The sequence below is a fragment of the Xiphophorus maculatus genome, chromosome 10 (assembly GCF_002775205.1).
Source record: "Xiphophorus maculatus strain JP 163 A chromosome 10, X_maculatus-5.0-male, whole genome shotgun sequence".
NCBI lineage: Eukaryota > Metazoa > Chordata > Actinopteri > Cyprinodontiformes > Poeciliidae > Xiphophorus > Xiphophorus maculatus.
Window position 1 is genome coordinate 19,210,945 of NC_036452.1, and position 24,270 is coordinate 19,235,214.

Sequence of the window (24,270 nt, forward strand, 5' to 3'; positions counted from 1 at the left end):
GTAGCTGCGTAAAGGTGAGCTGGGTAATTGTGGAGCGCTTTGGCTCTGATGGAGAACATCGTCAACGGAAGGATTCAGAGGGAGCGATTGATCATATTGATCTGCTGGGAAATGTTGATGATGGTTTATGAGCGTTTAGATGAATCCAGACTGATCATCCTGGAGCTCTGAGCGAAGCGTAAAGAGCCGTGCGGTACCGGTACCGGTCCAGCTGCAGTCTTCCTTCAGTCCAGTCGCCCGCTTTGTGAATGCGCCTTATGGACATAAAGCATCCTAGTATTTAGAGTAAACGTCCACATTCCCCACTCAAAGGACTCTCTGACTCGCTGCCTGCATTTGCAGGATCTCTTTATTTTATTTTTTTTAATTTGGATTTTTTTTTTCTTTAAAATGTTTTTTTTATTTTTATGAGGTGACATTATGTGTCCTCAAAGCACCTTTTAAATAAAAATATATAATTCTTCTTATTATAAATACTTATACTGCTTCGAACAAGGATGTTGCCATGGTTACTGCTTCACGTGGTGGCACACTTCCGGGTATTTATACTAATTTACATATGTATTTATGGGTGGCGACAGGGCGGGCCAGCAGCTGCGCTCTATTTCCCACAAATTATGATTTAAAAAGGAAAGGTGAGCGGACGGCTTTATGCATCCAATTTTTTTTGTGCGCTGCACTTTTCTAAATTTTTCCATACGCCAAGTTTTAGTGTGAAAACTGCGCACTCTTTTATGCATGAGGCCCCTGAACATTAAATGACAATTAAGAGTAAAATTAAATGGAAAAACCTTCATACTCTGCCAAACGTACTTAAGATCACATTATTTGAGCCTCCCGTCAGTTGAGGAGCAGAATCAGAACTGACTTAACGCTCCTGCGGCTTACTCTCCTCGGTATACTACGATGTTCTTATCCGTCTCGTGAACCCGGATCTCGTAGAGCAGGCTGGCGGGAAGAGCCTTCGCCATGTTGTCCCAGATGTAAACGGCCAGGTTTTCCGTGGTGCTGGTGAACGAGAAACATCTGGTAAAACGTGCGTATCTGCAGTCAAGAGAGACGATCACGGAAGGTTACAGACCTCACAACGTTGGCAAAGTACGGAACATCCTTGTCCAGGTTTTTGTGGTCCAGAGGAATCATGATGACTTCCTGTTGGATGAACAGGGCGGTGTCAGCCAGATATGCATATGACAGCAAAAACACAATATAAAAAAAATGTAGAAGTAGAAAAAAGCTTACAAGGAACAAGGATAAGATTTAAGAGCTGAATGGAAGTTCCTTGTTCAATGGTCCAAAGTTCTCTTTTCAGATTAAAGTAAATTTTTTATTTAATTTGTGAAAGTTTCAGAGTTTGACCACAAGTTTCCCGAGGACTCGAGGGAAATTTATACGGTCAGTGATTAACACTAGCCCAGCTGTTTGGTAGTAACATTTTAAAGCATTTACATCTGATGATAAGCTTTATGTCTGATTCGACTCTGCAGGCAAGAAAGGTCAACAAAAAGTGCCAACAATCCAAATACCAAATGCTTAAAGCTTAGCATTATCCCACTACTGACCTTGTTACACAATAAAACAAGTTTTGTTGTCTTTTATTAAGACATTTCTTCCATAGGACCACTTACTGACACTTGACTATCATTCTTGGCTTCTGTATGTTAAAAAAAAGTTGAAGTTATAAGTGTAAGTCAAAGTCTAACACCATTAGCCATTAGCTGTAGCATCTCAGTCACGGAGTTTTATATCAGATGTGAGGATTGTTAGCAGCAAAATCTAGCGAGTAACGCTGGTCATAGTTTAATCCAACAGGCTTTCCTGCAGCACAATAACATGAAGTGATTTAAATGTAAGTGAATTATGAAGAGAGAAATGCAGATTTACTGTATAACGTTAACTTCGGAAAGGATAGTTGCCGTTTAATATGTAAAATGTATCAATTTTCTTTAGCATTAGCTTCAAGATGGTGTGTTTGCAGTGACCTTACCTCAATACACCTCTTCAGGTCCGTCAGATTCATGACCATGCCGGTGACGGGATCAATCTGTGAACACGTGTCGCATATAAAGACGGTTTTAGCTAACTGGTTGTGATTGCGTAGCTGTTCCTTCAGTGGAACTACGACCTTTTATCAAAACTATTTGTGTGATACTCACTTTTCCACGTACAGTCACCTCCACTGTGGAGTAAAATGAGAGCGCTCAGGTGAATCAGTAGAAACAGAAACAGGATCTACGCTTTACTTGAGACTATATTTGGTTTATGTAACAGCAGGACAAACCCTTGTAGTTGTGTCCATGACCGTAGGGATTGTTGCACTTTCCGTAGACTTCTTTATTCTCCTCGTCACTCAGGTGAAGACTAGAAGAGGTTGTAGAGAATATATTAATTAAAACTCCTGGAGTCATATATATATATATATATATATATATATATATATATATATATATATATATATATATATATATATATATATATATATATATATTGGTTTTGTTTTTGCAGTTTTTATGGCAAGGGGTTAGAGATTTTGTACCGTTAGTGCAGGTCAAACAAGAAAAAATGTGGCAATGGGTTATTGACGTATGTTGCATTTAAGAACATTTCGTACATTACAACTTAATAGATTTATACATGATTTAGAATGGTTCTTCATAAAAAAAGAACGGAGCCAATTTAAAAAGGTTAAAGGTGATCATTTAAATCAAATAATACAAATGAAATCAATAATAGTAGTTTTACATGACTAATAATAGTTATTGTTATTTTGCTTTGAACAAAAGACATTTTGGAAAAAAAATTGGAATGATACAATTTAGGTAGATGTATTTATATGTCTAATACATGTAAAAGAGAAATTATTTTAATACAATAAATCAATAAAAATAATAATTGAACTGTTGTGAACTCTAATAAAGCTATTTTAAAGTGGCTGAGTACGTTATTAAAGATCGTTAGCAAAGAAAATATTAACATATTTCCTTTAAATTTTGTCTAATGGCAAAGGGTTTCTGTATTAATTTCCTGAAGAGGGTTTATATTTTACGACGCTATTGACTGCACCTAAATGCATCATTAAAGCTTGGCACGTTTATCTGGAAGACCATTCCGAAATTACTTGTTCCTACCTGCGTTTTCTTTAAAGTAGTTAACGTATAAACTCCTCCATAGTTCATTTTTTTGTCCCCGTTTTATATAAGCTCTGCTTTTTGAAAAACGTGAGCGGTCACAGCCAAAGCATCGCGAGTTTCTGTGTAATTACACGGGATTTCCCGCATATTCTATCGCTTATCAGGAAAACCAGCAGCGGCAGCAGCAGCAGCACAGCGGTCTTGTTTCATCCAAACCCTTTCTATTCTGTGACTTTAACCTCCATTACGTGTCCACTATGGGTTCGTATCCCCTCAGACACAGCGGTAGTAGCTAGGGTACCTGTGGAGCCGGTGGCAGGCGCTGAAGCTCTGGACTCGGGTGATGTATCCTACGCGCCCCGCTGCCTTGTTGCTCCCGGAGGATTCGGCCATGTTTGGCAGAAGTGGAGGATGGAGAATAACCGCTGCTACCGAACAGAGAGGAGTTACAGCCGGCTGTCCCCCACCGTGACTCACGCCGCCCGTGATTGGCTCATTTCGGGGCGTAAATGCGGCTCACATGGCCGCATGAGTGTCAAACCTGGAGCCGAGCGTGGTTGAAGCACAGCGAACCACATACTGGCTGTTACTGAGTAGTAAAGAAATCTTTGTTCAAAATGTTTGGTATTTCTGCGGAGGCATTTTCCACTACATGACAGAAAAACAAGCCCATGCATTGTGTGGTAACGGAGACTGAAAAGTCCTGATTATGAGGGTAAAAAAAAAGAGTCATAATTAAGTCTTTCAGTGTCGGAATTAGTGTTTGATCATGACCATAACTTCAATTTAAAAATTACTTTGACCTTATCACCGTAATAACTATTAAATGGGACTAGAAAATGTGACATTAGAAAAAATATTTAGTAAAAACGTGAATATTTTTTGACAACTATATATGCTATCATAAATTATAAATATGTCTTCATAAACTTTTGAGCTTATGTCAGAAATTCACAATCATGGTTTCATATTTCGCAATTCATACTTTATGTTTATTACCTCTTATGTTACATTTGACTTTGAATCACATAACTTTGCCGTTGAATCGCAGACACAGTTCCTCGGAAATGTTAAATGTTCCACTTTATATTTTTTTTGTGGATTTGTTACTAACACTAACTGTGGCATAATTGTGAAGTAATATGAAAATGACGGCGGATACATCGTCTGAAACAGATCTAGGTGCAAATCTTTTTATTGCTATTTTTGTGTGATATTTTAATCTGCTCTTCTCTGTCAGTTTAAATGGGCGAACCCAAAACAAACACAAAAAAACCCCAACTAGATTTATTCAAAACACAGCCTGATGGTGGCTGTTTGTGTTGTCTTTATACCCCGTGTTTAATTGTTGGTGGCGTTTTATCCGAGAGGTCACGAAGCCCAGAGAAGAACCCGCTCCAGTCACCGACCTTTGCTCACAGCAAACCTTTCCTGCTGCTGGCTTTTTAGCTTGATATGTCAGAAAGCTCATTTCTAACAACATTTTCACACTCGTTTCACGCTTTAAGTTCACATGTTGGCTCTTAACGCTCTACAGTCGTCACATGAGAGTCACCAGATGGTTTCCGCTTAGAATTACTCCTTTCATTCAAGCATTTTTTACCCTTTTAATCCTTGTCCAAAAATCTTATCATATTATTGTACCTTATTAGATTAAACAAGCATCCCAAAGCCATCTGTGTTTTTTTTTAAATCCTCCCAACTGTAATTTACCAGAATGTTGTAAGACACTAACAGGACTGTTCTTTGGTCTGTTAGTGTTAGGAGCTTTAGTTTATGTTGTCCTAATAGCAGAAACAAAAGGAATGTTTTTTATGTCAACTTATCTTGTTCATATTTCATGGTGACAACGCTGTCTTTTTGCCCTGGCAACGTTGAGAAATGAGATGATGTAGCAGCTGAGAAATAAATGCCCCTTCAGTTTCATATTCCTTTAAATATGATAAAAAGTATTTCAAATTTGACAAAAGAGCTGGTGCGTTCCAATCGACAATCTGACAGACACTGACAAATGTCTGGGACACCTGATTATAGTCTTTATGGTGCCACCTTCAGGCTTTCTTAATCCAAAGACGTAAAAAAAAAATCTTTTGACGTTTTAGAAATAAGAATGTTTTTGACATTTTAAAATATATGTAGCCCAGTGTTAAACCGAGGTTACTGTACGACCCAGAGGTTAATAGAAATTTTACATAGGTCAAGACAAGACTCAAATATAGTAAAAGTGAACGTTTATTTACTAATGCATAACATTGGTGATAACTATGGATTTCATATTCTTGTCTCTGAAAGAAATACACCAGGATTTTCCTTTATTTTAATATTTAAATAATATAAAGAGTAAAGGGAGCTATTAAGTAATTTGTTTATTTAGTAGTATTAAAAAAGAGGATCATTTAATGCTAGCTTTGGACAAAACATTTGGCTCTTTTCCTCTTTAATCTTGCCCGGGATCGGTGAGTGACGTTCTCCGTGAGCGACCTGCAGCGACCGCGTGCTGCTAAAACGAAACAACAACAAAGCGTGTTGACGTCACAGATCACAGAGTTTAATCTCATACAAAGCAATCAACAACAAAGCTGCAGAGGAACAGAGACATGCATTTTTCTCATCAAAATAAAGACACACAAGGGGAAGACAGACGAACACAGAGACAGACAAAGGCGCCCACGTGGAGAAAAGATGAAAAAAACTCTCTGCTCTCCGGTGATGACCTGAAACTATAAACCAAAAGGGTGTTTCCCTATTTAATATATGCAAAGAAGGCGTTCTGCTCTTCGACCAATTAGAACTCCCTCAGGCCCCCAAAGAAAGTTGGGACTTCCTGATTTATAGCAAAGGTGTCTGTTTTTTATCTAAGCAAAGGGCGGACTACCCCGTGGTCATCTCTGCCTGATACGGAAGATCCCTGGCGCCAAGAAGTCTCTTCTGCTCTATCGGAATTGTAAATTTTATTGCTGTGTCTGTCAAAAGGGGGAGGAAAAAAGGGCCCTGCCTGCCTGTCTGCCATTCCCAGTTCCCACATGCTCAACAGAAAACCGTTCCAAATAAAAGTGTTGGCTATACCTTTACACGTGTCGTATATTAGCTGTATTAAGCACCAACAAATAATCATTTTCCTTTACAGTAGTTAAAACGGTATTATTTGTAAATCGACTAAGAGCATTATTTTATCTAAATATTGCAATTGAAAGTGTTGGTGTGATGTAAGATGCGCTGTGTAGTTTATTTGGATTTGCCATTTGATTGGTCACTGAGACAGTACGTCTGGGGCGTGACTTGTGATTGGTTGAGAGGGGGAGGGCGGGAAAGGACAGGAGAACCGTGATGGTAGAGAACGGAGGGTGAGACGAGCGGACAAGAAGCGAAGAAAACACACTCAAGTGAGAGAAAAACTGGACAAAAGCACGGAGGAGGACGAAACTCAGGAGACGTTAGAAGAGCTTGGTCACCGCGAGAGGGACGGGACCAGAGGAGATAGAGGCAAGTAGTCCGGACGAGTTTTGAGCTAAGCTAAATGAGCTAGCAGTTTCATTACCACGTGTTCAGCTGCGTTCAACTGATGTCGGGGAAAGGAGGAGCGCATTGCAACGCTCGCAATGTTTTCCAATGGGATTTCAACTCTTTGTTTTCTAGCAGGCCTGCAACGTTTTCACACACTGCTGGAGGTCGTGAGTAACTAGCTGACTGGGTTACATTTTGTTTAGAACTGTATATTGATGTAATTTGACATTTCTTGTTTTGTCCTGGTTCTGTGGAAAAAAAGGGAAAAGATCAAATTTGATTTGCATAGCACATTTCAGCAGCAAAGCATTTCAAAGTGCTTTACATCATTACAAACACAGAAACACAATGCAACATAGAATCAACAATCAAAACACAGCATTAAGTCAAGTTCCATCAATAAATTTGTAATTGATTACATTTCAAATACAATTCTAAACAGGTGGGTTTTTAGTTGAGATTTAAAAGAAGTCAGTGTTTCAGCTGTTTTACAATTTTCTGGAAGTTTGTTCCAAATTTGTGGTGCATAGATGCTGAAAGCTGCTTCTCCTCGTTTGGCTCTGGTTCTGGGGATGCAGAGCAGAACCAGAACCGGAAGACCTGAGAAGTTCTGGAAGGTTGATACAACAACAGCAGATCTTTAATGTATTGTGGTGCTAAGCCGTTCAGTGATTTGTAAACTAACAACAGTATTTTAAAGTCTATTCTTTGAGCCACAGGGAGCCAGTGGAGGGACTTTAAAACAGGTGTTATGTGCTCTATCTTCCTGGTTTTAGTGAGAACGTGAGCAGCAGCATTCTGGATCAGCTGCAGCTGTTTGATTGATTTGTTGGACAGACCTGTGAAGACGCTGTTGCAATAATCAATACGACTGAAGATGAACGCATAGATGAGTTTCTCTAGATCTGGCTGAGACATTAGTCCTTTAATCCAGGAAATGATATTATATTATTACTACTATCATTATCAATAGTAATAATAATTACCCATATAAATAATACTACTTATTATCATACTGGTAATAATTATTTATTATTGTTATTAACAATAATTATTATGATTTATTAGAATCATTTTAGTATAGTCTTAGCAATATAATAACTATATTACTAAGTATCATATTAATTATATTTTATATAATTAATTGTATATTGATTAACATACTAATATGTTCATGTTCACATAGGCCTGTCACGATAAACGATAAATCGATTAATCGTACGATAAATTAAAACTATCGACGTCATTTCAATTATCGGCATTATCGTCTCTTCCGACCTTTTTCTCTTTCTGTTGATGACACCGAATGAAAAAAGGCTCAACTCCGGTGCTCTCCACTGACCCTCCCTTCCTCATTTCCTTAGTGTAAAGCCCAGCGCACGAGCTGTCGGCTGATTGTCGGCCCATTTTCAAAACCTGACAGACCACACATTAGCCGACAGAAATCCTAGGTATAACGGTTTGATCGGGTTCGTTCCTGCCGTGTGGTGTCCAACAATGGGCACAAAATAATGGCTACAAGTCCAGTGAACTAATTTTAAAACCAGGCATTAATCAATGCTTTACTACAATCTACCTGCAATGCATGTGGCTAGTGTCAGCGTAAAGTCCTGACTGAATGAAAATCATTAGAACCTATTTACGTCACGTTAACGAAGAACAGCTGAAAAGTTACCGGGTTTATCAACTGCGGTAGCAATTTCACTCCAACTCCTCCTCTTGTCATTTCTATATTCTTTGCATGTTGAATAAACATTAATGTTGTTTCCGATTCCCTCCGTAATTTCCCCTCAGAAAACACGGAGGAGAATCCTGCTTTCTGATTGGCTCTGATTGGTCACATTCAACAGGCTGCCTTAAGCTCCCAGTCGGGGGAAAACCCCTGATTTAGATCGGAGCGGCAACGATGATCTACCATAACACACCACACAACCTTAGAAAGACCAACGATCTAAGATTGTTGTAAGGGGAAAAATAGCAGCAAAAAATCATGTAGTGTGAACTATTGCATCAGGTAGTCGATGTGCCCATCTTCTCTATTTAAATCTAATTATTACTGAAGGGCAACATAATATACAGACTTCATAATCTGCACTCTTTTGGTTGAATGCAGTATTTATTTCCACTTTGGCTTTATGTTGTTTAGTTTTTATCAAGTACATTTTTTGTTAATGGAGACTGAGAATCCATTTTGTTTTTGGTTGTTTTGTTTATTTAGTTTATCAGCTCCAGTGTTAAATATTCTATTGAAAATAAAGTGTATCTATCTTTGGCAGGAAATCACATGCATTATTACGTCATTTCCATTAAATCAGTGTAAAAGGGTCTTCAGACAATATTATCGTTTATCGCAATAATTTTTTGAGACAATTAATCGCTCAGCAAAATTTGCTATCGTGACAGGCCTATGTTCACATTAATATTGCTATTACGGCGAGTGACTGAGGGTCACTGCACGTAACACAAACCCTGTAAATTCTAGACACTAACAGGTACCATAAAATTGCACAAAAATCCGTGAGGGACGGCGGAGTCCCTGCTCGAAATTTCGTGAAATACGTGTACGGAGCCTTGTGCCAGAAGCCCATTAAAATGCTGTTGACATCGTTTTAAACTGTGTGATTGTGAGCGTGAGTGGGAATAAAAATAGCAATAGGTATTTTGTTCCATATAACACAGTAGGAGTGTAACAGGTCAATCTTTTATGGATTCAAACTCGACTAAAAACCCACCTGTTTAGGATTGTATTTGAAACGTAATCAATTACAAATTTATTGATGGAACCTGACTTAATGCTGTGTTTTGATTGTTGATTCTATGTTGCTTTGTGTTTCTGTGTTTGATATGATGTAAAGCACTTTGAAATGCCTTGCTGCTGAAATGTGCTATACAAATAAAATTTGATTGATTGATTGATATTATTATTACTACTAATAATTATTATTAATATAAACAAGTAAAAAAAATTCCATCATCCATTTATTATCTAGTGTGCACAAAATCTTTTTGTACTGTGGGAGGAAGCCGGAGCACCCGGAGAGAACCCATTAATGCACATGGATAACATGCAAACCCCATGCATACAGAACCAGGCTGGGATTCAAACCCAAGACTTTATTTGCTACAAGGCAACAGTGAAATCACAAAGCAGAGGTTGAGCACCAGAGAACAAAGGAGATGATTGCTGATTTCAGGAGGAACAAGATTAAATCAAACCCAATTTCCATCAAATCTCCCAAGGTCCAAAGACCGATCTTGGTCCAGTCTGTTGTCCAGATCAACACTGAGGTGTTCATATTGTTCAACAACCATCACTTCTTCACCCATCTAAAAACTCAACCTCTGCTTTTGTTAAAGAGGTTGAGTCTTTGGACTCAACCTCTGAAGTTTGCTTCGTTTCACTGCAAACTTCCCCAGCCGGGGAAGTTTCTTCTTTGGGTTCAGAGAAATCGTTCCCTGGGTCAGATTTCTCTTCATGGGTCCAGTCTTCTAAAGCTGCTTTTGTTAAAGCGGAGGTTACGTTTTTAGACTCGACTGTCTTTTCATTGCAAACTTCCCCAGCCGGGGAAGTTTCTTCTTTGGGAAAATTAGATCAATTGTTCCCTAAGAGAGCAGTCTCTACATGCGTCTTGTCTTCAAATACCTTTTTCTCAGAAGTTGAGTTTTCAGACTGAACTGTCTGAAAACTCCCACGATGGCCTGGTAAGTCACAACGTTTAGAAAGATTAGAGAAGTCGTTACGTACTGTAGTCGTATCTTCAAGAGTATCATCTTCTGTATTATCATAGAAAATAATGGGGTTAGCTTTTGTGCTGCTGTTTGCTAGTCTTTGCTGTGAAAGTAAGAAAAGAAGCTTTGCTTTGTCTTCAACTTGGTGAAGAGTGAAATTAAGTTGTTACTAATGATAATAATTATTCATATAAACAAGTTAAAAAAAGTGTCCATCATCCATTTATTATCTAGTGTGCACAAAATCTTTTTGTACTGTGGGAGGAAGCCGAAGCACTCGGAGAGAACCCATTAATGCACATGGATAACATGCAAACCCCATGCATAAAGAACCAGGCTGGGATTTCCATCATGGGAGAAGAAGTGATGGTTGTTGAACAATATGAACACCTCAGTGTTGATCTGGACCAAGACGAACAGTGAAGCGTCTATAAGAAGGGACAGAGCAGACTGGAGGAGGCTAAGATCCTTCAAGGTTTGCAACAAGATGCTGCAGCAACCCTGTAAACAGTGTTGGTGCTGCAGTGCTTCCCCCGCCAGAGACGCCGGATGGTGGACCAGAATCGCCTTGAAGTCGTTCTCCAAGGTCTCTCCATGTAACTACTAAAAATCAGGGGGAACGTGACAGATGTGATATGGTGTCCTTCAAAATGCGGTGCAACAAAATTTCTTAGTGTCACGTCTGAGCGAACGTTTACTCCTTTCTGCTCGACGTCTTTGTTCCTCATTACAGATGTTGCAGCCTGGTAAGATCTCCCAAGGTTTTAGGATCTTTTGAGATTTGGGAAGATTGGGGTAATTGTCCACTACAACAGATCTCTTTTTATGGGTCTGGTCTTTTATGGCCGCTTTATTTTCAGTGCTAACTTCCCCAGCCGGGGAAGTTTCTTCAAGAGCATCTGAAAACTCAGTTTGCTGTGGGTTTTCTCCATCCGTTGACGTTTGCTTCCCATCGAAAAGATAAACATCATAGTCGGTGTTCTCGTCCTCAGAGTTACTCGTGTCAAATGTGACACCAGGAAATAGTGTGGTGACCACTTTCCTCACTCCAGTGGTTATTAAGTATCCAGCTCCAAAAGATATGGGAAAAAACACGGTGGCCATTAATAGCTTTTCCATTTTAAAAATTGTTGCAAAAGGCAGTGCTACGGTGAAAGTGCTAATGGTCCAAGAGATGCTTGTAGAATACCTGATGCTTTGAGATGGAAGCATTCATAACCCCAGATGTTCTTTGATCTATGACATAGATCTATGTCCTAGATCTAGTTTTTTTTTATCATTCTATCATATTTAAAATTTAGAATCATACTTGACTTAAAAATATCTTAAAAGTAACCTGGGTGGTGCACAGAAGGGAAAATGGGTGAGCTACAACAGGAACGACAGTCAGGGCGGTGCTCAAGAGTTGATTTGCATTTGCATGGCTCCCAGCAACTTCTTTTAAATATGAAAGCCTCACCAAGGCCCAAGAGGACAGGGGTGATAGGGCAACACAGACACAGTTTTTGACAATTCTTCGCAGTTCCCTACAAGTTCCAATTCTGACAAAAAACTTTTGCCGATGGCCCTCAATCTCTTAGCGCACGGCAGTGCAAGGTGTCAATAGCTGTTGGAAATCCCACTTTTCATGCAGTGTGCATTTGTCCAGTTTTTTTCTCTTTGACAGAGAGATTCTGTCAAAGACTGTAGGGAACTTCCCAGTTTAATAGCCAGAAATTCACAGAAAAAAAGCCCCCCCAAAAAACCTACTTTACTTTTCTTTTGTTGTTGTTTTTTTAATTTGCACAAAAATTAGAGACTGACATTTTATAAGAAACAGAAGGAAAAACAGAACGCGGTATTTCATGACAATTCACTTGTTTTTATTTGTGCACATACATCACAGTGTTGATATGTACAAACATTTCATAGTTCAGTATGTACAGTAATTACTGAAGCATCACATGGATACAAAGCAAGTTAAAGCCTGCTACATATACTTTAGACCCAGTATTATTCACATTCAAAAAACAAATACATTGTATTTATATGCACACTTCAATCCAGATGACGTGACATTTGGATATATTTCACTGGCCTGCCATATCATAGTTTACAAAATAAATCACCAAAATCAGTATAAAAAGATTAATACTGCTATAAATTTTGTGAGAGATAGGAAAGTTTGTTGCGTAAACCTAAACACATCAACATTAACATGATAATATTTGGCTAAATATATGAAATTGCTCTTTGAAGATGGTTTTGGCTTTTTTTGCCAACAAAAACATGACACAGAACTATTTTTTAGTATCTGAGAAATAGCAACAAATAAAACCCTAAAAATGTAAATACAGTATCATATAATGTGTTTTGTGACACTTTCAGATTAGGTCAACTGTAAGAAAACACCAGGACGACAAGTGAACCAAATAGAGTAATTCCCTCACCTTTATTAAAATGACATGCCAACTTATCGTGTTCAAATTATGTCAATAAGTCCACAGGCTAGTGAAATGTATACCACCTCCTTTTTAAGCAGATTTTAGCTACTTAAATTATCTCGAAATAAAAATATTTATATCGCTAGAATACAGCGCTAATTAGGGAATATTAACAGTTTAGAGTTTCACATCAAACAGTTGCTACGTCTATATTTCATGTTTCTATATTTACTAACGTTGACTGAACGTGGCGGCTGCAATACCTTACCAAATCCGCTGCACCCCTCCAGTGCAGTCTGACTCCATCGAGAATAAACTTTTACATGTACGAAGATGTTTGTTTTTGTGCTTTCCGCGTTTTATACTTGTTTGGAAATTACCCCCGGCTTTCCCATCAGCTGTTCCCCCACGTCAGCGGTCGAATTTAACAAGCTACGGTTAGCTTGGTTAGCTTCGACCGCTTTTAGCGATGCATTTCATTTTCATAAACGCTCACAAGGGATTAAGGAACAATTAACTTCAAAGAACTAAAATTAATAAACTCCAAGCTAACCCTTTAAGTTTCCTGTGGAATTTAAGAGAACGGTAACCATATTCATAAATGATAGGATGTTTTTAAAAAGGTAAACTTTTTACAATTTAAGTAATAACTCTTAAAATTCTGGTATTTTCTTAACATCTGCATATTGCTAAATAGCCTGTACTTCCATAATTCCCTCTTAAAAGGGCAAAATAATTGTTCCTGGGCCTATAAAGACTTATTTCAGTAAACTGTCCTGTACACTATCCCATGTTTCACAATGAGCAAACACACCCACACATTGGCAGGAGATAAAAAAAAAAGAAGTCAGGAAGCAGCAACTGATTACAGAAGTACTTCTAATAAGTTTTCATTCCTTGCATCAAAAATAACCTACCCTATGGTAGTTTGGAGATTATAAAGAAAAACACTTTCATTCTGCATCAGTTCACTATTATAGTCACAATTTGAAGGAATGTCGAGTCCATTTTATCACAAGAACGCACAGATTAAATTCACGGAGAATTCTGCATTTAAATTATATGAAGGCAGAATAGTTTGGCTTGTGGTTGTGAGGAACCTCTATGCTTTTTCACATAAACATAGAAGTACCAAAGGAGGCAGCGTTGATCCAAAATATAGAAGACTATGAAATACTATAGCACATAAGAATTATCGTCGCATTATAATATAAATTATAATGCGACGATAATTCACAGGAAAATGCGAATTATCTTCACATGATCAAAAATCAAGAAAAAAGAAGGCAAATTACAAGTTTTTCTATTCACAGAAGATGATGGATGCAGTAGTTGTAGAGGTTACAGTGATTGGTTCTGGGTGGAGACTACATGAGGCTTTGAGTGAATCACTAGAAGGAGCCAATGAACACCACGTTTTTCACAGATAGGCTGTCTTCCATATTACCATGAAGTTATACCATAAGTTCCAAGTTTTGCTTTCCTTTCCTTCACTCCCTGTGTTGAAATCAGTATTTTTGCAGAAAATGACAAGGATTCAAAAGCACTTTTCACGAGCCAAGTCCGAGATGCTTTTTATACTGTCTCTGTGTGACCTTGAAAAAGACCATGGCAGCATTGGAGACCTGCTGCTGTTGCTCCTCAAAGCCGATAATGGAGGTAGTCGGAGAGCCGAGTTTGCGGTAAAAATGCGATGGAAGTTGGGGTTTGGAGCAGCGTTCCATCGTAACCAGTGACACAGATGTCTGTTGCTGGTTTGGCAATTCCAGCTTCTTTAAGGTAAGTGTCAGAGTAGGTGGTTGGCTCGAGTGGCTCGTGAGTAAAAGTCTTTTTGGCTGCATCACCTAACCATTTTGTGCACTGGATTAAATCTAGGGTTGGAGTCTTTAACACAACCCCCAGAGAGATGTAGGCAAATAAATCCTTGCCACATAAACCGGGATTTCTTTTTTTTTGTACAGGTAATACAAGTCTCGGTAGAACAAGCTGCATTTCTAAAACCATTTTCCCATCCCCTGAAGTTGGCTCATTCTACTTGGAGAATACATTCATTGTCTGCACCCCACTTTGGTTGGATTTTACCAACTGAGTTCAGAACTGACTCTCTTCCAAAATCTCCTCCATCGTCTCTCCCAGTGTCATCTCACCATCGCTACTGGAAAGACTCTTCCTGGTAAGAATGTCGAGCCCTGCTGAGTCGTAGCCCTCAAGTCCCTGGCCTTTAAGTGGCCAGAGTCCAAGAGGCCTACTTCCCGCTTGCACAGCCACCTGGAGGAGGTGTGGGCGAGCCGTCGAAGTGGGGCCTTCGCCATAGGAGTCAAATTGCCGAGAGCGCTTCCTGTGCTGCCGCCGAGTACACTTCCAAAGGTGCTTGAGATTTGCTCCTCGAAAACAGGTCTGGACCTTGAAATGGTTTGTGAACAAAAACAGTTGCCAGCGCTTTTTCAGCTCAGTTTGGACCTACAAGAAAACAGCAATACATGTTAACTGTCGGTACATTACTACACCATGGTATTCGCTGCAAGTTTGAGTCTTTTTCTGTAACTTATTACTTAAGCAGCGAGATTTCTCACTAGTAAGTTTGATTACAGTTTTGTAGCTGTGTGCTTACACAAATGACATTTTTCCATAGAGTACCCCTCCCTCTCCCATTAGAAGTAAGCTACAAGCTTTCACAGCTTAACTTCATGTTTTTAGAGGTGTAACAGGACATTTTAGATCTCTGGGAGAATTATGACGCATTTGGCTTCCCATATGTCTACCCCTTGCACTCCACTGAAACCACTGATCACAATCCAGAACCATTTTCAGACTGTTGATTACAAACTGTTTGGTTGGTTCTAAGCTCGTGTCTGTCATTATTATTATTAGCTTTAGTGTGGGAATCTTACCAACTATCCTGGCGGATACCAAAATGAAAGAAAATGTGGTCTTCTGTCTATTATTTTTTAATATTTGTTTATTACCTATATTTTCACCATATAATTACGTCCACCAAACTGATGGCAGATTGATACATGCACTGTTACACTCAACCTAATTATTCCTTCCTCATATAGAACAATACTGTGACCAAAACCATACCTCTCCATTAGCAAAACAGTACAGCACAGCAACCAAGAATCCCTGAAAAACGCATGGAACAAATTTTAGAGTGTGAGATGATGTTGGTGAACAAAACCAAAATGAACACTCTGTGTACAAACATGAATGTTTTTGTACTACCTGGAAGGAACTGAGGGTGAGGTTAATGAAGTTCCGGGCATAGCGGCTGCTGCCCTCCATACATTCATCTATTAGCACTGTGAAGACCACTTCATGGATTCCCAGCAGGGGAATCAGCACCAACGTTGCCCTGGCCAAACTGCAAGGTACAAACAGGCTGATCAGATTTATTATAATTTAGCTAGGCAGAAAATACTGCAGTGGAAAAAGGAAAGAAGTTTCTGAAGTATGTACACTGGTTTTGTTTGCTTGGTGACATTTACACCCACAATTTATGGGTGTGACATTTAAATTTGTGATGTGGGATTAACATTTTACCAGTATATTTAAATCAGGAACCTACAAATGTTGGAGCTAAATGTCAACGTCAAACTTGTTGTCCGAGAGTTGGCTTCAGCGGCTTGAGTACCTGTATCTGTAGTCGGTGAATTTCACCTGATCGGCTTTCAGCTTCGACAACAGCAGCATCAGAATTTTGATGAATATGAAGAAAATGACCTGCATAAACATATTAATGGTACATTTCAACGCATCGCATTGGACTGGAGTGTAAGATGACCAATAACGTCAAACATAACAGGTAAGACGCCTTTATTAGCAAAAGAAATAGTAAATATCAAATATGCTTGTGACTATAGTTGCATCACCACATTGTCCTGTGATTCTCCTTTATAGCAACCATCCAGATTGAGCAATGCATTGTTCAATCAAACAGAAATCTAGTTGATATCAATTTCTGAAGTCAACTTGACCACAGAGTGGCCTGAGGAACATCCCTTACCAGCACTGATAGAGTTATTGGGCCTCTTATTATCCACCAGAACCATCTGTTCATGATTGACCAGCACCTTGAGAGTGAAAGAAGCGCTAAGTGTGAACAGAGAGCATGTTAATCGGTTCAAGGAGAAACTTGGACTCCATGTATTTAAACACTCACCCCGTGTTCTCATACAGAATCTTAACCACGGTCCACGGCGTCACGAACAGGACGGGAGTCCCTGGAACATGACAGAAGCGAGATATGCTGTTCTCCCCGAGTACATCAGCATTTTAAAACTGTTATTTCTCAGACTCTAATTATTTTTGAAAAACCTAACCATTTATACATGACAGAAATAGCTTAGAATTGGATCTCAGAGGATTTAGATATGATGTCGATTCTGTTACAGTGAAAATATTTTTGTTTTTAGTTGTGTTTTTACTTATAAGTGATTGTATTCAGTAATATGATCCTTTATACAGTGCCTTTAAGAAAATGTCTTAAAGGCACTCATCATCATGAGTTCCTCCAGGCGTAACAAGGTGTAAATTCAGGAAGGCTCTTTGGGTGTTCAACCAATGGACCTTCCAACAACACAATTAGGGTGATTTAAGGAGCCCAATGACACCAATTGTACATAGTAATTACACACCTTTTGACAGACATTTTTAAAGCCTCGCTTCCCTGTAACAAAGTCTGCATGCGCCCATGACTTACCCCATCCTAGCAGAATGTATTTCTTCAACAGGCACCTCTTGGTCAGCACCGCAGTGAAGAGCAGCGTGTGAAGGAAAATGGCCTCCACCAAGAGCCAGAAGTAATTACACGCCACAAAGTACTCCATGCACACTTTGGAGAACTTGCACAGTAGCACTATCTGTTGAGGGAAAAGATCAAGCTGAAGCGTACGCTTTGGACGAATGAGGCAAAAGTTGTTGAAGTTAAACCTGCTTATACATGAAAAACAAGGCAGCGCTGAGAGTACCGCAGAGCTGGAGTAGGAGTTCCACCCCGGGTCGTTCTTGGGCAGGTTGGAGTACATGAGATGGAAGATGATTTCCTTCGAAATGACGGCGGCCGCCCGCAGGATGAATGACACAAACAGGTTCATGTGGATGTAGTTTCTGGTGCAGTGCAGCTTCCTGGTAAGCAGATACGGGAGCATTGATCGGAACTTCCTGTGCAACTTTAACAGCATTAACCCGGGCGCTCGCCGTAACATAGGAAGAAATGGAAATGATGGAGCTACAGGTAAAACTGTCTCGGGGTTTTAATGTTGTTAGTGATGACTGATCAGCTCAATGGATTTGTTAATCACGTGTTGCCTTAGCTCTCCATACGTTTGAAGCGAGTGAATGTGCAGCATGGCCCCGCTAAAACACAGATGAAAATTACAACTTTCATAAATGGGCAAACTTCTTCGAACGGCCAAAATCCTTTTCCTTTTAAAATGACTGTGGTGGGAAAGACGGCTGGTGTTTCTATAACCTCCAACCGAGTTTAAGTCCGCTGTCCTCCAAACCTTCAAAGTTGAGCTAAAGTACCCACTTGTGCAATGAAAATGTTAACTTTATTTTTATGGCCAACATCTACTGACCTCAGCATGCCCATGAGGAGAGTGGCCAGAGTGAGGGAGAACAGCGACAGGGAATAGCCAATAACAGAGATGAGCCGGAGGGCGGAATGACGCAGTAATTCATCCTCCTAGATGCAAAATACAAGAGATTTAACGCTCAATTAATTGTCATGAAATGGGATTGTAGAGTCATTTGTAAAGACAAAGTGAAATTTGAACGAGTAAAGGTTCTTAAAACAAAGAAAAATCCCACTACCTTGTCTTTAAAGTATTGGTCCTCCTTACATTCAGAATCATCTCGCCAGGGATCTGAGGAGTTCTTCATCTTTCTCCAGCTGCCGTTCTCCAAGCATTCCCGATATGCCCTTCTGTTGCCGTCTGAAGCAACAACAGAAAAAGCGCAATAAAAACGGTCAACGTCATTTTTGACAGAACAAATTGATGAGGGGCAAAAACACTTTCACTAAATTTCAATGAGCTCTTTAGCTGCTAATGGGTATTTACACAAGTTGTATCAGGTAACGTGTTTAAAATGTTGAAAAGAAAAAACCAAAGGAGTTGGAAATAGAGTACAGACCACTTTTCTCAGTGTTAACATTTAAGCGTAATAAATTTTAGGTGTAGGAAACTCTGAACGTTAGCCAACCTAATGCAAACATAGATTTGAATATTATATTTTTTTTACTGTTTTAAACATCCATTTGCACTAGTGACACTTGTTCCTGAGAGGAGAAAGTGTGGTAATAAACGTGACACCCGAATCAACGGTGAAAGGAAGCATGGGAACTCAGACTAACAGATTTGTCCTCATATGAGATTAGATGTTAAACACGTTACCCTCTGTGATCCACGGTAAGAAGGGAGGACAGGGGACAGACACATTCCCCGGAGATGAATGGGGCCAGCACACAAACATATCAAAACTTCCTTTACAGTAGTTGCCTATAAAAAGAAAAGGAACATTATGTCTAGGCAGTCTGTATGAGATGCATAAATCACCACCATTTGCTCACCACTTGCTGGAAAAGGAGCAGACGTCAGGGTGCTGTTGCAGTTTTCCCAGTACTCCATGCGTTTCGAAATGAGGCTTTCGAGCAATGAGGCTGTCGCTTTCTGCAGAGTCGCAGCAAAAGAAGAGAAAATTCATAAAGTTGGGTTTCTCAATGCTTTATTGGAAAATAACTTCTTTTTAAGAGGAATTGGATAAAATAAATATGCCTTTATTTTCAATGTCCTAAGGTAACAATAACATGCACTCATGACAGGGGTTTTCATTTTTCTTGCAAAAACTCACTGAAAGGGCAAGTCTAGTATTAAAGGCTGAAACCTTACTGCAGTCAACATCTAATTTATTTTAATTTACTTGTGAATATCAAAGCAATATATAAAACATGGAAGGACAAGACATTGATTCCAGTAGGTTGTCTTGTAAAGGTGTAATATGTTATCTTCAGGCAACAACCAAATAGCAAACTCATTTAAAACCTTCTTTATATATACTTTCATATTTATGATTACTTTTACTGTAAAGTGTTGATGCTACTGAATATTTAGCAAGTGGTTATGAAATAAATGTTTACATTTATTAAACATTTAATAAATGTTTAATAATATATATATACAATATATACTGTATATACACATTGTTTTTTAAATTAATTAGATATTTATTCTCTAGCATTAGTAAAGGTTACATCTTGGTGAAAAAACACTCAAAACATAAAATGGTGGGTCTTTACAGTAGATTTTTGTATCAAAACCTGGACATAAGTCCTTACAGATGTATATTATTTTTATGTATAACATAAAAATGTATTTAAAAATCTGCAACCAACTTCAAAAAAATAGGTGTTACTAATACCCAACAGATCATAAAACATGTTTTTGTCTTTATGGGACATTTCTGTGTTCTGTTTTCCTAGTGTTTTCGTTGACTTGTATCGAAATTAAATTGATTCTGCAGTATCTAATTTGGTCCACTAGGTGGGAGTGTTTGACCAGGGTAGATTTCACTGGCAAATGGAAAACCGAGACCAATACGCGGACCATTTACCAAATGATCTGACTTAAAGATGAATGCCAAAAAAAAATTTCCCCATACTATTTGTGTAAATGAGATTCATTATAATTCTGGCTTGTTGTGTTTGACCTGGTTTTGACTAAAAATCAAAGTTCCTCTCATATTATGACCAGGCAGTCCTGATTTTCTGTTTTTTGTGAGGTTAGCGCAATCACAGCATCTAAAACTCAAACACTGAGCCTCACTCTGATTTCTGTTCTGCAAGACAGTTTATGTGTGAGCTGATTGATAGAGCGCAACCTGATCCATAACTCGTTGACAAAAACCATTCTGAAAGTAGGAAAAAAAACAAGACCTATTATCTCTCTCTATCATCTGCTATCCATTTTTATTCTTTCAGTCTGATATTACAATAGGAGATTAAACTTACACATCAATGTGTAGAATAAAGGGAGCTCTTCCACCTAAAAAATGCATTCTATCTTTTGAAAAGAACCAACAAAGTTAACGAAAGGACTTAAAGATGATTCTTTGGTGTTTTGTGTGTCATAATCCAGTTTTAAACGCCTCGCTGGCACACTACCTGCTTGCTGATGACCAGTAGAAGTAGAGAAAGCAGGAGTTTGATCCTCTTGTGCTGGGCTGCCAGCAGGTTTGGCATGGTGCTGGAAGTTCACATATAAAGCAGCTCATTCCTGCTCTCTTCACTGATCCTACGCCTTTTACCTCCTCCGCTGACTCCTCAGGGCCCCTTGCTCATTCCAACTTCCTCCCAGCACAGTGGAAGGTCAAGGTTTGGTTGAACTCGCTTGTTCTTTTGCGTAAAATCCTTTTAAGAACCGGTGGGGGTTTTGGTTGGAGGGTGATCATCGAAAACCATGGCGTGGTGCTCACTCAACCGGGTTTCCAGCTTTAAGCATTAAAAATGTCTTCTGGATCCAAAATTCCATGGAAGGAGTGTTTGAAGGGCATCTGAAAGTGGCTGGTCGCAGAGCAGGAGGGTTACCCGTGATGAAGACCTTATCTTTCCATGAGGAAGAGACAGTGAAGACTGTACTCCCTATAGACTCAGCTCAGCTGGGAGCAGACGGAGCGCCTCTCCCACCCTGTCAGCCCCTAACCAATCAAGACAAGTTCCTGAGGGAGCAGCCTGTATAACTGGACTCGCTGCTGTCCAGGAAAACTGGTCACACAGAAGCAAATGATCACTTATAAAACCTACGATTAAAGGTTTACCATTCCAAGAACTACCAACTATTTAAAAAAAATCATAATACAGCCATGCAAGCACCAGTAACTGGAGAGACGGGGAATACACTGAGCTTTTCCTTCTGTTTAACTATCCCACTTAGTTAAGGGGCATCAAACAGCATCTCTGACACTAATGGGGATCTTTGTTTAAGCCAAGTGCACTGAAGCCAAACACAGGGGAGAAAATGGAGGAGCAGAGCGCCAGAGGTGCCAGCACGGAGCCGGATGTCGCGCATTAAAGTTCTTTTACAAGTCAAAGCCTTTATTAATTATGCAGCAGTACATGTAAGATTGTTTGCGAGGAATAAGGTTTACTAATTATTTTTTTGGTTTGTTTTTAGGTGTAAATGTTTGCATATTGATGTCAAAACTAATCTTTTTGTTTCAATTGCAGCTGCACAACAAAATTTGACTTTATTAAATTTTGTGTCATTAAACAAAAAATCTCAACAAAAATGTGTTTTTAAGACTGAGGACACTCTAGGCCTAATAATGAGTCTCACTCCGCTAGTTTGGGATAAAATCAGTGAGATTGTTCTGTTTTTCCAAATATAAATACTGAAAGAACTAAAGATTCTGCTCTACACCTTTATGTATACAGCTTCACTGTTGCCTCTCCAGTTCGACCTGCCGTCTTCGGTGGCCAAACAGATACTTACATTCCTCCATCACCACTACAACTTCTAACATGATGGAAATAGTATTTGATATACTCCTCTTTCTTATAAAATCTATATCCTTGTGTTCACACTTGACGTAAGACTTCTAGTCTTACACCAGGCCACAAAGTGTCTCTCTTTGTAAGGTCTGTTGTCCATCTCAAACACAAGCCACAACTGCAGAGTCATCCAGGCCTTTGACTTGTACTATGAACTTGGTATATACAAAGAGAAAAGGAATGGTGAGCGTACAGTCCCCTGGGGTGATCCTTTGGTCAAAAACTATCTTTTCATCTTCCAAAAAGCCTCATTTTCACCACGAAATTGTGGAGCCCACCACCTATAAAACCGTAGTTTATGGCATAACGCAGTAGCTCAAATGATGCTAAATACAATATAATCTTGACTTTGCACACTCTTCAATGATCCCGTCTCCCTTCTGGAACACCTTTTTGTTGTCCAGCATGTCTTCCAGGTCACTGGTTATCCATGGTTTACTACTGGGGAAGTATTCCACTATTCTGGAGGAGATGAGGTGTTGTCCATAGAATTTTAAAAACAAAAACAAGATCTGTTGATCCAAGAGCAAGTCTTCTCTCTAGAATCATAGAGCAGCTTAAAAATTGTTGAAATGTAAATGCAAAGACTGAGGTGCTGTTAAAATCTCCACAACTCGCCACTCACTCATTGGCATGTCATGTCTGTACTTTAACATAGCAACAGGAGTTGCTATGTTAGCAACTCTTGTTGCTAACATAGCGCTTATCAACTCCTACTGTAGATAATATGAATACTTACAGTTAACAGCTTTATATATGGACTGTAAAGACCATGATTCACATCACGTCGTGGATTACGCCATCTTTTGTTGACAAGCACTTCTAATCTTCCTTGCTAATACACTCCCAAGTTGTTAGCAAGGAAATGTCCAAGGCTTCAGTGGCCCTGTACATACGGAGATCGTTTATATATTTGTAAACGATTAAGAAAAAAATGTGTGTTCACATGACAGAATGTTTGACATGCAAAAAAGAACCTAAAGTAGCTGACACCAGAGATTCTTCTGTAGCTGTTTAATTTAACCCTATAATAAAGGTACAACATTCCTACTGTAAAACATGAAGGTGGATCAATAATTATTTTAGGGTGTGTGAGTGACACAGGCACAAGGAACTTGGTCAAAATTGATGGCAAGATGGAAATAGAGAGTTATCAGAAAACACGGGAGGAAAATGAGCTTTTGTCAACCTGATAAAAGGTGCATATGATGTCGCTGGACTTTCTGCTATAACAATAATTCAGAACACAGGGCCAGGTCGTCATTGGCAAAAAACATTGTTTTCTAAACGCAGTATCATCGAGCCGCTTTGGGAAACATCGCAAACGTGCAGTTTGTGCAAAACAGCCCAAGAAGTTACAGGAACTGGCGGCTTTTTGCCAAGAATGGGAGGATTTACTGAAAAAATTAAGTGCCTCATCCTCAACTATCACAAGAAACTTCAAGTTGCTGTTGATGTCAAAAGGGCAATGCACAGTTCAACATCTATGGTTATGTAACCGTTCAATCAGCATCATGTGAAAAATTTCTTTTGTCAATAAGATTGAAAAAGAACAAAAACGGTTGAATAAAATGGCTTCCCACAACTACTTACATATAAAACTGAAACTTAAATAATTAATTTTCTCCTAAAAATGTCAATATTTGCCGGGTTATGTTAACCATAAGATTTTTGAAAACCCTACCGATGGCAGGACTTTTATACATGTTATTGATTATGTGGAAAACAATCAGCTTCTTCATCAGCGCCTCAAACTGTTCCTGTCTGTGGCTCTAGCTAAGCTCAGTTCATGATATCAGAGACAAACATAACAAATACTTATGACTGCAGGTGAAAATGGAGAAGCAAGGCGATTCAAAAACAAAGGCAATATGCCTGAGGCGTGCGAACCGAAGAAAGATATTTATCTGTGAAGGAATAAACCTCAGTGATG

General features: G+C 39.1%; 2 protein-coding genes across 2 annotated transcripts; both read right to left on the reverse strand.

Moving 5' to 3' along the window:
• Window positions 1–689: 689 nt before the first annotated feature.
• pts (6-pyruvoyltetrahydropterin synthase) lies at window positions 690–4,804 on the reverse strand. Its single transcript, XM_023341605.1, has 6 exons — window positions 3,433–4,804; window positions 2,282–2,361; window positions 2,157–2,179; window positions 1,988–2,044; window positions 1,082–1,152; window positions 690–1,008 (listed from the first exon to the last, which is right to left on the reverse strand). The coding sequence occupies exons 1-6, from the start codon at window positions 3,522–3,524 to the stop codon at window positions 885–887; spliced, it is 447 nt and encodes a 148-aa protein (XP_023197373.1). The 5' UTR covers window positions 3,525–4,804; the 3' UTR covers window positions 690–884.
• A 7,411-nt stretch (window positions 4,805–12,215) lies between these two features.
• On the reverse strand, window positions 12,216–21,678 carry glp2r (glucagon like peptide 2 receptor). The gene is made up of 13 exons (XM_005811180.2): window positions 20,952–21,678; window positions 19,362–19,461; window positions 19,186–19,290; window positions 18,605–18,726; window positions 18,370–18,476; window positions 17,758–17,914; window positions 17,490–17,649; window positions 16,950–17,010; window positions 16,794–16,860; window positions 16,422–16,510; window positions 16,013–16,151; window positions 15,872–15,913; window positions 12,216–15,247 (listed from the first exon to the last, which is right to left on the reverse strand). The coding sequence occupies exons 1-13, from the start codon at window positions 21,027–21,029 to the stop codon at window positions 14,879–14,881; spliced, it is 1,596 nt and encodes a 531-aa protein (XP_005811237.1). The 5' UTR covers window positions 21,030–21,678; the 3' UTR covers window positions 12,216–14,878.
• Window positions 21,679–24,270: the final 2,592 nt, after the last annotated feature.